This window comes from Acinonyx jubatus, chromosome B1 (assembly GCF_027475565.1).
Source record: "Acinonyx jubatus isolate Ajub_Pintada_27869175 chromosome B1, VMU_Ajub_asm_v1.0, whole genome shotgun sequence".
NCBI lineage: Eukaryota > Metazoa > Chordata > Mammalia > Carnivora > Felidae > Acinonyx > Acinonyx jubatus.
The window spans coordinates 27,607,660-27,623,720 of NC_069382.1; the positions used below are offsets into that span (position 1 = coordinate 27,607,660).

The window sequence follows — 16,061 nt, forward strand, 5'->3', positions numbered from 1 at the left end:
GGTCCAAAAAAGTGCAATGAAAGATCCAAGTCGTTCACTGGGGTATTAGTGGATGAGATACCCAAAGTTGTAAAAAGAGAAGTAGGAGAAGACAATTCAAGGAATGCCTGCATTTAACGGTTGGGAAGGGGAGGAAGAAGAAATGTTAGCTAGAGAGACTGAAGAAGAAGGAATACTGAGGTTGGGAAGGAAACCAACTTACCCAGGCAATTCTTCCAGTTGGAAAAATCCATCACTGGTAATTCCTAGGCTGGCACCTATATAGGAAAATGCAATACAGATCACATAGACTGAGCTTCCTCTTGTAAAACGACATCAACGTTTTGTACGGGACCCGGACATTTTCTCAGCCATCACATTCTGTTTCAACAAGTTTTATCCAAGTTTCTACTTGGGAACCTCCCAACCCAGTCTTCCCTGAGTGCACATTTTTGTTCTGTCTAGGAATAAAAAAAGAGCAGTAACAACCACCTTTAACATTTCTCCGAGGAACTAGGATTTTCTTGGCCGTCATGAATAGACTCTCTGTCAGCTCTGCTTCGCTCTCCTGCCCCTTGGCTCAGCCTCAACCCTCTTCTCCATTTTTCTTCAAAAGTTTCAACCAACTCTTCCCTCACTGCAGATGACTTCCAAATATCCTAGTTGTGACCTTCTCCCTAAGTTCCAGTCCCATATTTCTAACTGCCCTGCCATATAATTCTACTTTGCCTCAAACTCAGTACGTTTAGAACTAAACCTTATGTTCCAACCGTATCCCTCTCTCAAGTTCACCAGTTGAATGGACCACCTTCCACCAATAATCCAAATGAAGTCCTAAGTTGTCAATCTGTGATTCCTTCTCTCAAGGGTCCGCCACAATATCTAATCAGCCTGGGTAGCTCAGTCGGTTAAGTATCCAATTTTGGCTCAGGTCACGATCTCACGGTTCGTGGGTTTGAGCCCCACGTCAGGCTTGCTGCTGTCAGCACAAGAGCCTGCTTCAGATCCTCTGTCTCTCTCTGTCTCTCTGCCCCTCCCCTGAGCTTTCTCTCTCTCAAAAATAAATATTTAAGAAAAAAAAAATTTGCACTTTGCTAAATTCAAGGCACCATGATGAAAGGACACATCCTGATTTCAGGTGTGATGAATATGCTTTTTGTAATGTGTCCTGAAATACAGTACCTGACTCTCCCTTCTCAGAGTCTGTTATGCCCGTTCTCTTCTCTGATGCTGGCATGGAACAGTGGCTCAGTTAACTGTCTGCAGAACTGAGCTTTTCCCATATAGGTCAGATGTTAATGCTGGGCTTCGTAACCATGTCTTCACCCCTTGTACATTCTACTGTGACAGCTTCCTAAACTGATCTCCCTCCACTGTAAGTCACTGTCAGATTAGTTTTCTAAAATTATCACTTAGATCTTGTCACTACCCTATTTATAAGCTAACCATTATTTGACCCAGTTGTCATGAATTATAGATTCCTTCACTTAACTCTGTAAGTCTCCACAATTTGGCCCTGACCCTCTTCCAGTCTCAGCTTAATGAATTTGCCCCCAGAACTTCAGTGCTGGAAAAACTGGTTCCTTCGAAGACATCTTTATTACCCACTGGTTCTTTCGGTCTTCCTCTTCCTCAGCATATACCACTCAGTGTGTGAGCCCCTTTCCTGGTAAGTTGTTTTGCTTTATGCCATCCCTTAGTAATCTGTCCCACCTGTGAACAACCCAAGGCTCACTGTCTAGAAAACACCATCTAGGGGAGCATCTGGGGGGCTCAGTCAGTTAAGTGTCCAACTTGAGCCAGGTCATGATCTCATGGTTCATGAGTTCGAGCCCCCGCATCAGGCTCTGTGCTAACAGCTTGGAATGTGGACCTTGCTTCAGATTCTGTGTCTCCCTCTCTTTCGGCCCCTCCCCTGCTCTCTCTCTCTCTCTCTCAAAAATAAAACTTAGAAAGAAAGAAAGAAAGAAAGAAAGAGAACAAAGGAAATAGAACAAAACTTGGAACACTTACCTTTTATTTCTTTGCATTTGTTTTTATTACAGGTTTTAAATTAATAAATGTATGTATCTTAAAAATCCAAAAAGCACAACAGAGCATCTAGTGAAAAGCAGAAGTCCTTCCCACCCTCAACCTCTAGGACCCTCAGAGAGTCAGCATGACAGGGCTTAGAGTACCCTTCCACAGATATTCTAGTGTGTGTATAGTCTCCCTGCCTTTTCAGAAATTTCAGAAAGACACAAATTGGAGCATACTACACACGCTGTTCCACACCTTGCTTTTTTGACTTATCAATCCTGGAGACTGTTTCATATTAGGATGCTTATGTCCAATCTTCCCAACTAAATTTTAAGGTACTTGAGAACAGCATCTTACTATCTTTTATGGTAGTTGTTCTTGACCTTTTGGGAGTCATGAACCCCCTTTAAAAACCAGTGGCAAGTTTTGGATCCTCTCCCCAGAGAGAATAAAACACATAAATGCACATACGCTCAAAATTTCCCATATAAATTCAGATTGGTCACGAGTCTTCTGAAGCCAATCCAGGGAGAATACAGAATATGTATAAGCTATGATCACCACCCAGAAAGACCTTATAATCTAGTTGGGGAGAAAGACATGAACAATGTTTCTTATGTCAGAATAAGGCAGTATGTTCATGGCTCATCCCTGTGTGCACAAAATGCAAGAGCAAATATGACTACCTGAAAATACTTACTACTTTAATTCTAGAATTCTCTATGTAAGAAAACTGCACACAGAGGCTTAATAGGTAATTAAGTTTCATCCCTACAAGATTTCACTCCCTTGAACAAAAGAGTAACTCAAGACCTGTCTTGTAAATAACAATCCACGTGACAAATTCAGGCAGATGACAATCTCTGCCATGCTGAGAAGGAAAGGAAGAGACTCTTTGCTGATTTTTCTTCCTGTGTTACTTGTAGTATGTATGCGTTTGGAGCTGGAAGAAATATCTTTCTTCACCCCATCACGAGCTACCACTTACCCCAATTACATCTAGGTTCTGCAGAGACTTTCTCTCATAGCTGTGTGGCCTTGTCCAAGAGAAAGAACTGGTATAGGCAGATCCCCTGGCATGGCTTGTAAGGTTGAAGACAACAGTAAACTCCTCTTGACTCTTACCAACAAGCATTTGCCTTCAGAAGACTCACCAGGGATCTCGCTCTCCTGAGGACGAGAGGGCACGCCACCAGTGGCAATCAGGATGTGAGGAGCAGTGTATTTGTTCCCACTGACTTCTACTGTGGGCTTGGGATCACTTGTGAATGCTGCATGGCCATGGACGATTTCTATATGGGACTGGAAAAGGAACCGTGACATCGACATTAGCCTGTTCTCAACATAAAAACACCTGTGGCAACTTATCAGCTCTTTCCATTTCTCTACAGAGGATTTGGATTTTACATTTACCAATGCCAAGACAGCTCTCTAATGTTTCAAGTTTCTGCAGAACTTCTGTTAATTGATACTTAGGTAAGGGGGTTGCCATTTGATTGCTGGAAGTGTACCTTAAGAAGATGCTATCTTGGGCCAAAATCCAGAGACTGAAAAATAAAAACATGTGCAAATCACCTCCACAAGGAAAAACGCTACATCCTTGTCCCCGGGAATTGAGGGAGAAGGTCTTCCTCACTTGCAATGAAATCACACTGAAGAATGGCGTGTCTGGAGGAGGGACAGAAGGCCGAGAAAGACAAAGGATAAAGGTGAAGGGAGTAGAGGCAAAAGAGGGATATTTTGGCCAAGGGAGGAAAATGCAGTGCTTCTGTTTTCTAAACAAAATGGAAGAATACCAGAAACATGACAATGAAGTTCGATGCTAGAGATGTTGAGAATGCAGACTCTGGCATCCTCTGAGCCAGGGCCTCCATCTAGGGACTGCTGGCAAGTTTCTGAAGCCATGATACGTGCATTGGCAAGCAAATGTGGGCAACTTACCAGGATAATGGAATCGTGGAAGCCTGATCACAAAATAGCATGTTTTAACATTTTGGAACATGCTTAGTTCTGAATTAAGTTATTTCCTCCTTTCCAAACAGCGCTTCAGGCCTGTTTTATAGATGCCCTGCTTTAGCCAAGCTGACTTGAGATCAATGCCAGAAGCCACAAGAGAAACCTTCCTTCAGAAGACAAAAAGGGTATGGGTCAACCCGCAATAACAATCATCTGGGGAGGAACTGATACAATGTTTATTTTCATTTCCTAAGATATTTGACAGAAGGTTTCCTTTCCTCTTCAGAATTTCTGCATCAACTGTAAGTAATTCCTTTCCCATAAGGTCACACATAGTTAAGTTCTACGACACCAAGATTTGTTTTGTTTTGTTTTTTGCTGTTTTCTGAGTGATTTTCCTGTCTCTTCTGCAAAAGTATTTTAGCTTGCTCCATTTAAAAAAAAAAAAATTGGGGCGCCTGGGTGGCGCAGTCGGTTAAGTGTCTGACTTCAGCCAGGTCACGATCTCGCGGTCCGTGAGTTCGAGCCCCGCGTCAGGCTCTGGGCTGATGGCTCAGAGCCTGGAGCCTGTTTCCGATTCTGTGTCTCCCTCTCTCTCTGCCCCTCCCCCGTTCATGCTCTGTCTCTCTCTGTCCCAAAAATAAATAAACGTTGAAAAAATAAATAAAAAATAAAAAATAAAAAATTGATGTGGATGTTTTAGTATAGTGAGTGGTACCTCTACGCTCATGTCTAACAGCCTTAAAATCTCTTGTCACCAGTGTAGAGGGCACTGAAGGCCCCAAATATTTCTCCCTTGAATTGGGGACTAAGGTCAGAAAATATCACCCTCCAAAAAATAAACCTAATGAATAAGAATTGACATAAAGATATATGAGGTTAGCTATCTATAGAAGTAACTCATCCTAAAAATTGATTTATAAACATGCTGCCATGGGACTATGGTGGCCCAAGTATCACTAAGAATCTACAGATTTAAATATAATCCAAGCTGTGCAGAAATCTTAGAAACTGCAAAGTGAAACTTCAAAGGCAAACAAAGGGTGGTGGGAAATATGCTGTCAAGAAAAAGCACAGCTGGAAGGTGCACCATTTATCAATGCCACCAGCAGTCCCGAGTTGAAGAAGTGCGACACCTAACCACTAAAGCAGAAAAAGCCTCAGACTAACAAAGGACCATATAGATTTGCTAAAGGCGAACACACCCTTGCCCAGTGTTTTTAGGCAAAGTAATCAGACTTCATTCACAGAAGCAACTGTCTGAACCATAATTTGGTCTCTTGAGCAGATCTAGCCACCAAGGACAAGGTTGCTGTGAACAAATGAACGACAGCTTTCCAGCCAGACGGTACTTCTGATTTTAATGAATTAACTAGCATATTGTTGTGTACATCAGTCTCTTGTGTTTTTGGTTTCTGGAACTAACTGGAGGGCCAGACCTACTCAAGGTACAGCCATGCTGTGACACCTGGTCCACCAATGATAGCATGCACTGCCCGCTCTGTAGAAAAAAGACTGGCCAGGGGTGCCTGGGTGGCTCAGTCGGTTAAGTGTCCGACTCTTGATTTCAGGTCATGATTTCACAGTTTTGTGGGTTCAAGCCCCGCATTGCTTGACATGTTGACTACACGGAGCCTGCCTAGGATTCTCTGTCTCTGTCTCTTTCTCTGCCCCTTCCCCACTTGCACTCAGTCTCTCTCAAAATAAATAAATTTAAAAAAAAAGAAAAAAGAAAAAAGACTGGCTTACTGAGACATACACTTCTGTTCTGGCAGGTCAACCTAAAATCATTAATTGCAAAAGAAATAAAAGAAACAAGAGATTTGTGTGAAGGTTATGTTTTTGTCTGGTCAGATTAGTAGCATACTCCAACAAAGAATAGCTCCTTCTTCAGAGTTCCCAGCACACTTACCTTGGTTAGGTTATTTTGATAGATGGTATTCAGGCGGCTCACATAGGCATCACGCTTTTCCTTTATAACACTGTAATGAAACTTAAGTCAGTACTGAGAAACAAAATTCTCTTCTTTCAGTTAGTGAGTAGGGCACCTGTCCCTGAACGCCCCTATCAGCAGAGAATGACGCACACAAAGAAGAGTCAATAAGAACCCCATGAGTGAGTATCCCTGAAGGCAGTCACCCCTTTCCCCTGCCAAACGCAGAGAACCCTCATTCTGCTCCAAGGAGAATGTTCGGTAGGCACCCACAATATGTAAATGTTTTTCTGCAAAGAAGATAAGGACAGCTGCTTTGGCACAGTGCCTAAGTACTTGGTGGCCACCCAATAAATATTTGTTGAATAAATGAATGATTTTGCTAAAATTCTGAAAATTTGATGGCTTCTACATGTTTATGGCAGTTCCTTAAAAAGTTAAACACAGAATTGCCATTTGACCCAGCAATTTCATTTCTAGGTACAGACCTAAAAGAAATGAAACCAGGGATTTGTAGGTCAAGCATTATTCACAGTAGATAAAAGGTGAAAACAACCTAGAAGTCCCCTGAAGGATGAATGAATAGACAAAATGTGGTATGCACACAGGGACTAGTATGCAGCCTTAAAAAGGAATGAAACTCTGAAACATGTCACAACATGCATGAATTCTGAACACATTATGCTAAGTGAAATAAGCCGGGGGGTAAAAGAACAAATATCATACAAAGTACCTAAAACAGGCAAATTCATAGAGACAGAAAGTACACGAGTGATCCCAGGGGCTGGGGGGAGGAGCTGAGGAGGTATTGTTCAATGAATACATTGTTTCTGTTCTGGATGGTGGAAAAGTTCTCAAAATGGATGGTGGTGATAGCTGTACAACACTATGAATATAACTTAATGGCCCTGTACTGACAACTTAAAACTAGCTAAAATGGACTTTGTGTATTTGAAAACCATTTTATTGAGGTACGACTAACATACAAAAAACAGTACATATTTCCTATATATAACTCGGTGAGTTTAGAGATAAGTATATATCTCTAAAACCATCATCACAATTAAGGCCACAAATATAGCCATCACCTCCAAAAGCTTATGTTTTATATACTTTACCACAGGAACATCCTCCCAAAAAAGTTTATGGCTCATTTAATTATGAAAGAAAAATATTAATATTGGTAAACAGAACCTCTAAGCATTAACACTTACCGCCAATTGAATTTACTCTCACAACTTTGAAAGCCATAATCAACATGATCGTGCATGAATTCAGAATGGACAGCTGTGTTCCACATTACCTGTAAAAAAAAAAAAAAATCCCGCAACAACAGTAGTGCATGAGTCCTGAGGAAAAAAAGAAATCATGCACAAAAGGTAACCACATAAAAGCAGATAAAAATACTGAATTTTAAAATAAAAACAAAAGTAAACATTTTAAAAGAGAAAGTTCAGAAATATGACCAGACAGGTTTTATAGGGAGGCTACTGAAATGTTGGGGGATATTACTTCTATTAACTCCCTATTTTATAAACTCTATAAAAGCAGGATGTTATAAGACTCATAGTCCTTCCAGTAAAATTTATTACTGCTTACACCCTCTTTTTAACTTTCAGACTTCCTGAAGCCCTGTCTTTTGTGATTGGTGCTAGGAAACTGAACTGCATCTGTAGCTTTAAAGTAATTTAGAAGATGCTCTGAGAAAAAGATGAGGACTGAAAACCTTAAGAGAATAAATCCCTATCACATACTCAGTATCTATGAACATGTCCTTGTAACGATGTGTGTAATTAGACATCTGGAACTCAAAGATTTGTTGCACATTTCTGTGGAATGCAGCCTGAAATCTGTAAAGGCCTTTTATGCCAACTCATCATCAAGGTAACAGAATACAAGATAGCATCCAGAACTCTATATGACAAACTATCAGTTTTCTTTGTCAGACAAGCCTGAGACTCCATTTTTGACAAGTCTTTGATTCCTTCTTTGTACCGTTCTCTCTTTATGCCTAAAAATGAAGAACTGATGGCCCTGCTGGATTCTGTTTTGTTTTTTTTTTAAGTTTATTTTTATTTATCCTGAGAGATAAAGAGCAAATGGGGGAGTGGCAGAGAGAGATGGAGACAGAATACCAAGCAGGCTCTGGCTGTCAGCCCAGAGCCCAATGCAGAGCTCAAACTCACGAACTGTGAGATCATGGACTGAGCCGAAGAATTAGATGCTTAACCCACCAAACCACCCAGGCACCTTGTTTATTTTTCAATTGAGGTGAAACTCATTTAATATAGCATTAACCATTTTATCTGCTAGATGGTCTATCTTAATGCACATGAAAGGTTTCTTAGTACTACAAAATAAAATAGGTTATTTTAAGAAACATTATTATAGGGGCGCCTGGGTGGCTCAGTCAGTTGGGCATACAACTTCAGCTCATGTCATGATCTCACAGTTCGTGAGTTCAAGCTCTGCATCAGGCTCTCTGCTGTAAGCTCGGAGCCTGCTTTGGATCCTTTGTCTCCTTCATTCTCTGCCCCTTCCCTGCTCTCGCTCTCTCTCTCAAAATAAACAAACAAACATTAAACAAAACATTTTTTAAAGAAAAGAAACATCACTATACCTCATCTCCTCATGAGGGGCAATATTTATTTACTTCCAACTTGTATTATGTATGATGCTATAGCCTCAAACACTCTCTGGAGAAGGTGTTGTATATGAACCACATTGGGCTTCTAGGCTCATCCTAATGAGGGTAGTAGCAGACCTACCCATCTGATTCCTTCTGTGCTGCTACCCCACTCTACCCTCCTGGAGAGAAGTTACTCTAGGCTTCAACCTGTTCTAGAAAACAAGAGGCAATTACCAACTGATCTTTAAGAATGCAAAAGCACTTTGAAGTCAGTAGAACCCTATGAAAATATAAGGTAAATGTCCTGCACATGTGATCATAATAGAAGGAATAAATGAAACATAATATATGGCAACAGGGCCGCCTGGGTGACTCCGTCAGTTATGCATCCAACTTCAGCTCATGTCATGACCTCATGGTTTGTGAGTTCAAGCCCTGCATTGGGCTCTGTGCTGACAGCTCGGGAGCCTGAAGCCTGCTTCAGATTCTGTGTCTCCCTCTCTGCTTCTCCCCTGTCTCTCTCTCTCTCTCTCTCAAAAATAAATAAATAAATAAATAAATAAATAAATAAATAAATAAATGTTTTTAATATATGGGAACAAAATATTACAAATTCAGGCCACTATGCCCAGGTAATATTTTTAAATAATGAGGTAGTGCCTATTAATGGATTAACTACCATAACTGGTTTAAACTATATAAAACCACCTTATAACTGATATACATAATTCATATATCATAACTGCATGACTTCAATTAGAACAGATTCCAAAATCTAAGACTAAGAAAAAAAAAATAACTGAGGAACTGTCCCACAGCAAAAAGGAAACTTTCCTATGATTAAAAAACACCTACCCACACTAGGGAACAGATTACAAAAAACCCTCCTGGAATTACTCTCTGTTATGTGTCACTGATGAGATTAGGAATATTTGCTTACCTGTTACCAAAAAAACACCAATTTAGAATGTAATCTCAGTAACAAAAGGTTGTCATCTGGGATTATAACATGTTTTGAAAGTACATTCAAATATGGAGTAAAATTATTTACAAGTATAAGCAAGATGCAGCTTTGGAAATAAGAACTGCCATTTCTTCCTCTTCGTCACAGGTAAAGGACAAGTTCATTCAATGTAATCTCTGTACCACAGATACTAGGAGCAAATATCACCACAGTTAAGCGAATCCATGAGGCTACAGAACTGAATAAGAATACTTTAGAAGATTCCATTACAGTAATTTAGATTGAGAAAAAACAATTCTGTGCAGACGACCAGTCCTAACTACTAGACCTAGATATAATCTCATTCACTCGCTCAAAAGAAATAAATCAATGCATTGCTTTATCAAATATGTGAAAGGAGTGTGGAAGAAGAAATAAAAATTCTACCTTTTTGGGTACACATCCAACATTCACCTAAAAAAAAAAAAGGACAAATTTTAAGAATATTAAACTCAAACCATCAAACAAACCTGAAAGAAATGAACCCCAAGCATCAACCCAGGAGGCTTCCTTAAGTTCTAAGTCAAATTTACAGTACTTCCTTTTTCTACTATGGAGTTAGAAAAGATATGAATATTCTTTTTCATATCTTGATGAGGCAGAGAATTTTAGTTATTAACATTTTTTCAAGAAAAGCAGTCACTGAGAAAGAGGGAGAAATAATTCCATGTCCAGGGGCTATGCAGTGCAGGGACCGTATCAGTAGGGAGGCGGCCAAAGCCTAAGCTTGCACAGAACCCAGAAGAAGAAAGCAGAAGAGAAATAGCAGAGGAGGTAAGAAAACCCACCAGCTGAATAAGGGCAACTCAAACATCTGAGCAGCTATTCTAGGGGATTTCTGGGAGACTTATCATGGCATATGCTGGGTAAAACATTCAGAATGCCCCTCTGAAAAAAATGTCTAGCTGAAATCTACATAACTTTTCAGGACCAAAGGATAATGAAGAATCAAACAATAAGGTTCATCCATGCTATTGTATGTATATGTGTGTGTGTGTGTGTCCATGTTTATATGCTTGCAGAGACAGACCACAAATTTGATTCTTTTTTTTTTAAAGAAATTATTTTTTTAACATTTATTTATTTTTGAGAGAGTGAACAGGGAAGGGACAGAAAGAAAGGGAGAGACAGAGTCCTAAGCAGGCTCTGCGATCATAGTGTGGAGCCAGACACAGGGCTCCAATCTCATGAACTGAGAGATTATGACCTGCGCCGAAATCAAGAGTAGAATGCTCAACCAACTGAGCCATCCAGGCACCCCCACACATTTGATTCTTAGTCTTCTAACAGCCAAAACACAAAGGAAAACACAAATAGTTCTAAGATTTCACATAAAAACTAAGCAGCTGTTTTCAGAAAACAACTATTCGTACCCTTTATAGAGAAATTCTTCCCAGCAGTCCATGTAAACAAGCTGTGATATATGTTTACATATAAATTTTTGTTTACATCTGTTTATTTCCTTTGATCACATGCTAAAATTTATAATATGGGGGGGAAAGCTAGGTTAAGAGTAAGACTAATTAGAATATAGACCGTAATTAGAGACCCCTCAGCTCTGGAAATCTGCTATGTAATGTATATTCTAGATACCCTTTAACCTTATAAATACTGACTGGGAAGTGTTGGTGACGTGTTGGCCACTACAACAAAGTTAGGAGATTTAAGTGAGGTCTCAACTGCAGATCCTTTAAAAAAAAAATCAGCATGTTCACTCATGTCTATTGACAGAGTAAAGACTGAATATTTAAATACTGGTGCCTTCCAGACATAATTTACATCAGGTGCTTACAGCTCTGCTGATCATGACTATAAGGAACTAGACTCGTTCCCTGTAAGCCCAAAGAATATAAGCCTACATCTTACAGAATATTTCCTGGGCACCCTGGGGTGAAATCTGAACTACATATGCACTTGCCAAGGGACTTTATTTGAAATGCTAGAGTAAAAGAAGCCCGTCCAAATCTCACTGAGACGTGGAATACTTGAAAAAGGTCTTAAGAACAGTCACCTTCTATTCCTCTAGCTGTGCTACTTGCTAGCAGCATACCTCCTGCATTTTCATTTTAACACTCTTATTTCCTATTATTCTGCACTCAGGAATTATAAAAGAGTGAGTTATGTTTTGTTTCTATGCAGTTTCAAGTTATCATTTGGAGGGTTTTTTCCTAGAAAGAGACAAGTCATATACTATCTAGTGGTGGACTTGGATTTTTTTATGAGATTATGCTACAATAAGGAGTCAGAAGGCAACAGAAGTAGGAACTCACAGGATTGAGAGAAGGGTGCAGAATTCAAGCCCAGCAAAATGAAGGACTCACACCTACAGCAGCGTTACAAGCAGGCTATTCAGGAAGCACTTTCTACTAGCAATCAGAATAATGTATGACTTTCTCCCTCACTGTTTCCTATGTGGTAGAGGAAAGGAAGATAGCTGAATCCCAGCTCCATGGTGGCAATGATTTTAGCATCAGACCTGCCTTTTCCAGCTCATTTGGCAGGCGAGGTGCTTCCCAGTCTTTTTTTTTTTTTTTTTTTTTTAAAGGCCTGTCTGGGGGCACCTGGGTGGCTCAGTCGGTTAAGCGTCCGACTTCGGCTCGGGTCATGATCTCACGGTCCGTGAGTTTGAGCCCCACATCGGGCTCTGTGCTGACAGCTCAGAGCCTGGAGCCTGCTTCAGATTCTGTGTCTCCCTCTCTCTCTGCCCCTCCCCCGTTCATGCTCTGTCTCTCTCTGTCTCAAAAATAAATAAACGTTAAAAAAGAAAATTAAAAAAAAAAAGTAGAGATGATCTCAATATACTAAATAAATACACTCCACTTGTCCTATAGTCAACTTTCTCCAACTTCCCAGGAACCTTTAAAAGCAATTTAAATCATCATAAAGCATTAAATGTTCTGAACCACTCTCACACATCATCAATTTACTCATGTATATTTGACACTATTTAAAAAGTTTGAACATGTTTCTTCTAAGGCCCAAGATGGCCCGACTCACTGGTTTCAAGTGTTATGAATTTGATTTACTTTTTAGAAGTTTCTGCCTTTTTGACTTCTAAAATGTTTTAACTTGCAACTGTTCATTCATTTGAAGTATTGATGAAGCATTCACTCGTGCCAGGCATTATGCAAAAAAGAAAGCGCTAAATGGATATAGTTAGTCCCTGCTCTCATGGAGCCTACTACTCCACCCACAGTCTCTCAGCCTATCAGAGCTGCTGGCTCAAGGGGCAGCAGCAGAATCACAACATTCCCTAAAATTTTCAAAGCCTTGGGCTAGAAATCAGAGGAAGAAAAAGGTGGAAAATGGTGACCTTTTTGGGTCAAAGAGTTTATATTCTAGCACAGTACACTTTGGATCTGTGGTTGGGGCTATGATTTTTTTTTTTTTTTTTTTTAAGAGAGAGAGCCCTCACACATGCAACCAGGAGAGAGATAGAGAAAGAAAGAGGGAGAGAGAGAAACCCAAGCAGGTTCCACACTGTCAGCCTGAGCCTGAGGTGGGGCTGGATCTCATGAACCTAACTGTGAGATCATGACCTGAGCTGAAATCAAGGGTTGATGCTTAACCTACTGAACCACCCAGGCAGCCCAGGGCTATGATTGAAGAGCCCGTGACCTTGAAATACCACTCGCCCCATTTTGGCAGCTCCTAGTAATATGCCTCCAGGACTTTCCAATGGTTTTGGAAACCTAGTTACACTTCAGCACAACACTAAAACAACTAGATGCCTCTTCGACTTAGAAGAAAACAGCAATTAGTTACCAACAGAGCTGTGAAAGCCAGGGGTGGAGAGCTATGTATAGTCATGCTTCTTATTCTCTAGCTGACGAGTACATGAGTATATTCGGTTGGCAGAAAGAACACAAGTCTAGAGGTAGACAGACATGAGTTTGAATCCCAACCTTCCCTCCCACTTACTGCTATTGGTGGGTAGGTTTCTAGATCTCTTGAGCTCAGTTTCTTATTCAATAAAATGGGAATGGTAATACATGATAGAGGTTTTGAGAAGATTTGAGAGATAATGCATTAAAAAAAGCACCTCTTTTCTAATTTATGATAGATCTGATGATGACACTGATGCTTCTGAATTATTTCTGCAGACTGCTGGATCCCCAACTTCACAAAAGGCTTACTGGAAAGAGAGGAGATAAATTCCCCGGGTGGCTTGCTCCCTTTCAGGAACAAATAAACTGGTGGCAGAAAGCTTGCCTCCCAGACTGAGACACCAGGGTGATGGGTTCTCAGGGCTTTGACTGCCCAGGGCTACCCACAGCTGATAAGGCCTGAAACATACAATACTTTTCACCTGGCAAATTCCCCTGCAGAGCCCTCATTCCCCAGGGGGGCATTAACCAATGATAAGCCTCAGAGAAGTCTCGTGCACTCCTGACTACACTCAACACCAGAGACACTCCAGTAGCCTTGCCTCCTTCGCAGTCTTACAATCCATCTCTAAGAACTCCCTATCCCCACCTCATGTTCAGAAGCCCATTCCGTTGGTCGGCCAGCACTGGCTCACAGTGAAGACAGGGGCCTCTCCTGACAGGGACAGAACATGTGAAGCATCTGATGATACATGTGGAAAAACTCAGGAGCTTCACCATTTTTCTAGGCCAGCCCCTGTCACCTTCAATTCTGCTTAAATAGGTAAAAAAAATCACATTGCCCATGTCGATGGAATCAATCCATTAACAGTTGCACCTGTCAAAAAATGTCACCTGCACTCGATAGTAAATTTCCTTCTTCTGGTTCCCCGCTTCTGTCTTTCACCCCAGAGTTGCCTAAAGTTTCCTGTTTTCCTTTTTTGCATCCCAGTCTAGTTCAAGACTGGTCTGAGGAAGGAGCATGTAGAATATGACGGATAAATCATCATCCACTAAGCAAAACCCTACCACTTCATCAACTCATTCTTTCAGCAACTCCATACTGAATACCTACTTAGTGCATGACTGACTGTTCTAGGGGTTGGAATATGTAGGCGACCAGAACAAAGATCTCTGTCTTTGTTGACAGTTTCATCAGCTTTACACTGTAAGGGTTAAATTGTAGTGTAGGGCTAATGCTTAGCTTGAAAAATAACAGCTTTGTGTTGACACTGAAGGTTAAGAGATAACAGCCTTGCTTTGCTCTGGTAAACTATGCCTCATACCCTTGTAAATTAGGCTTCACCAATTAAGGAAACAAAAGTTCAAAGAAAAGAGCATCAGAGGCAGAGTCAAGGAGATCCACTGGTTGCAACTTAGAGGCAGAAAGTCTAAAGTAAACACCTCATTAGGCAACTGTTTCTAACTCATCTGGAACCTGTTTCTTTGGTTCTGTTCCCAGGTGATGATAAAACGATGTGATCGGTTATAAAAACTCTGTACCCCGGCTGTTCGGGGCCGCACTCTTATCAAGAGTGTTGGTCCCGATCGGTCGGCCTTGCCTCTCATTGTAATAAACTTTGTTGTGACTGTCACTGGTGCCCGTAGCATTCTGTTTCAGGAGTCGTGTGGATGCAACAACACCTGCAGTGACTAAATAAGACCACTTGGCCCTGTGCCTATACAACTCTGACACCAATTTTGAAGTGTGTGCTTTTCCACACCATCAGGCAATTAACTCAATTCTGACACTATCTACCTGGAGACAGCATCAGCTTCCACAGGTTGAGGGCTCAGTCTTCCTGCCTCCTGCCCCTACTTCAGAGGCCAATCTCAAGTCCAGCAGTCACTTGTGCTTTCGACCTGCTCTTGGAGGTTCTGACAACCCTCTTGTTGGGTTGGATTAATTTCGAGAGTGGCTCATGGAAATCAGAGGAACATTTTATTTACTAGATTACCAGCTTATTATAAAAGGATATAACCTTGGAACAGGCAGGTGGAAGAGATGCATAGGGCAAGGTATGTGGGAAGGCGTGGAGCTCCCACGGATATACCACCTCCCCTAGTCTCCATGTGTTTGCCAACCCAGAAGCTTTCTGAACCCCATCCTTTCGGTTTTTACTGAAGCTCCTTTTTTTTTTTTAATGTTTAGAGAGAGAGAGATCACACATGAGCAGAGGAGGGGCAGAGTGAGGGAGAGAGAGAATCCTAACCAGGCTCCCCACAGAGCCCGAGGTGAGGCTCGAACTCATGAACTGGGAGATCATGGCCTGAGCCAAAACCGAGAGTCGGATGCTCAACTGAATGAGCCACCCCTGAGGAAGTTTCTCTTACACAGGAATGATTGATTAAGTCATTGACCACTAGTGATTGATTCAACCTCAGGTCCTCTTCCTTCTCCCCTCCCAAGGGGCCAGGGGGATGGGCATGAAATCCGAAGCCTCAAATCACAAGATTGGTTCTCCAGACAACCAGCCCTCATCCTTAGTTCTTTCCAAAAGTCACCTCATTAACACCATTATCTCCTGCCCCCCCCCCACCAAAAGAAATTGATCTATGATCCTACAGCCTAATTTAATATCAAATGTTGCAACACCCAGTGAATAATAAATGGTTATCAATTATGACTGACTGGAATCCACTTACAAATGCCCAAGGTCTTTATATAAAATTCCT

The 16,061-nt window shown here is 41.1% G+C and overlaps 1 protein-coding gene across 1 annotated transcript in view; it reads right to left on the reverse strand.

Moving 5' to 3' along the window:
• Positions 1-16,061, reverse strand: part of GSR (glutathione-disulfide reductase) — a 45,083-nt gene that overhangs the window by 20,050 nt on the left and 8,972 nt on the right. The window contains exons 2-6 of the mRNA XM_015062680.3: positions 9,907-9,933; positions 7,102-7,190; positions 5,867-5,936; positions 3,153-3,300; positions 203-257 (exon numbers count right to left, since the gene is read on the reverse strand). Of these exons, the coding sequence (XP_014918166.2) occupies positions 203-257; positions 3,153-3,300; positions 5,867-5,936; positions 7,102-7,190; positions 9,907-9,933 (389 nt within the window). The remainder of the gene's footprint in view (positions 1-202; positions 258-3,152; positions 3,301-5,866; positions 5,937-7,101; positions 7,191-9,906; positions 9,934-16,061) is intronic.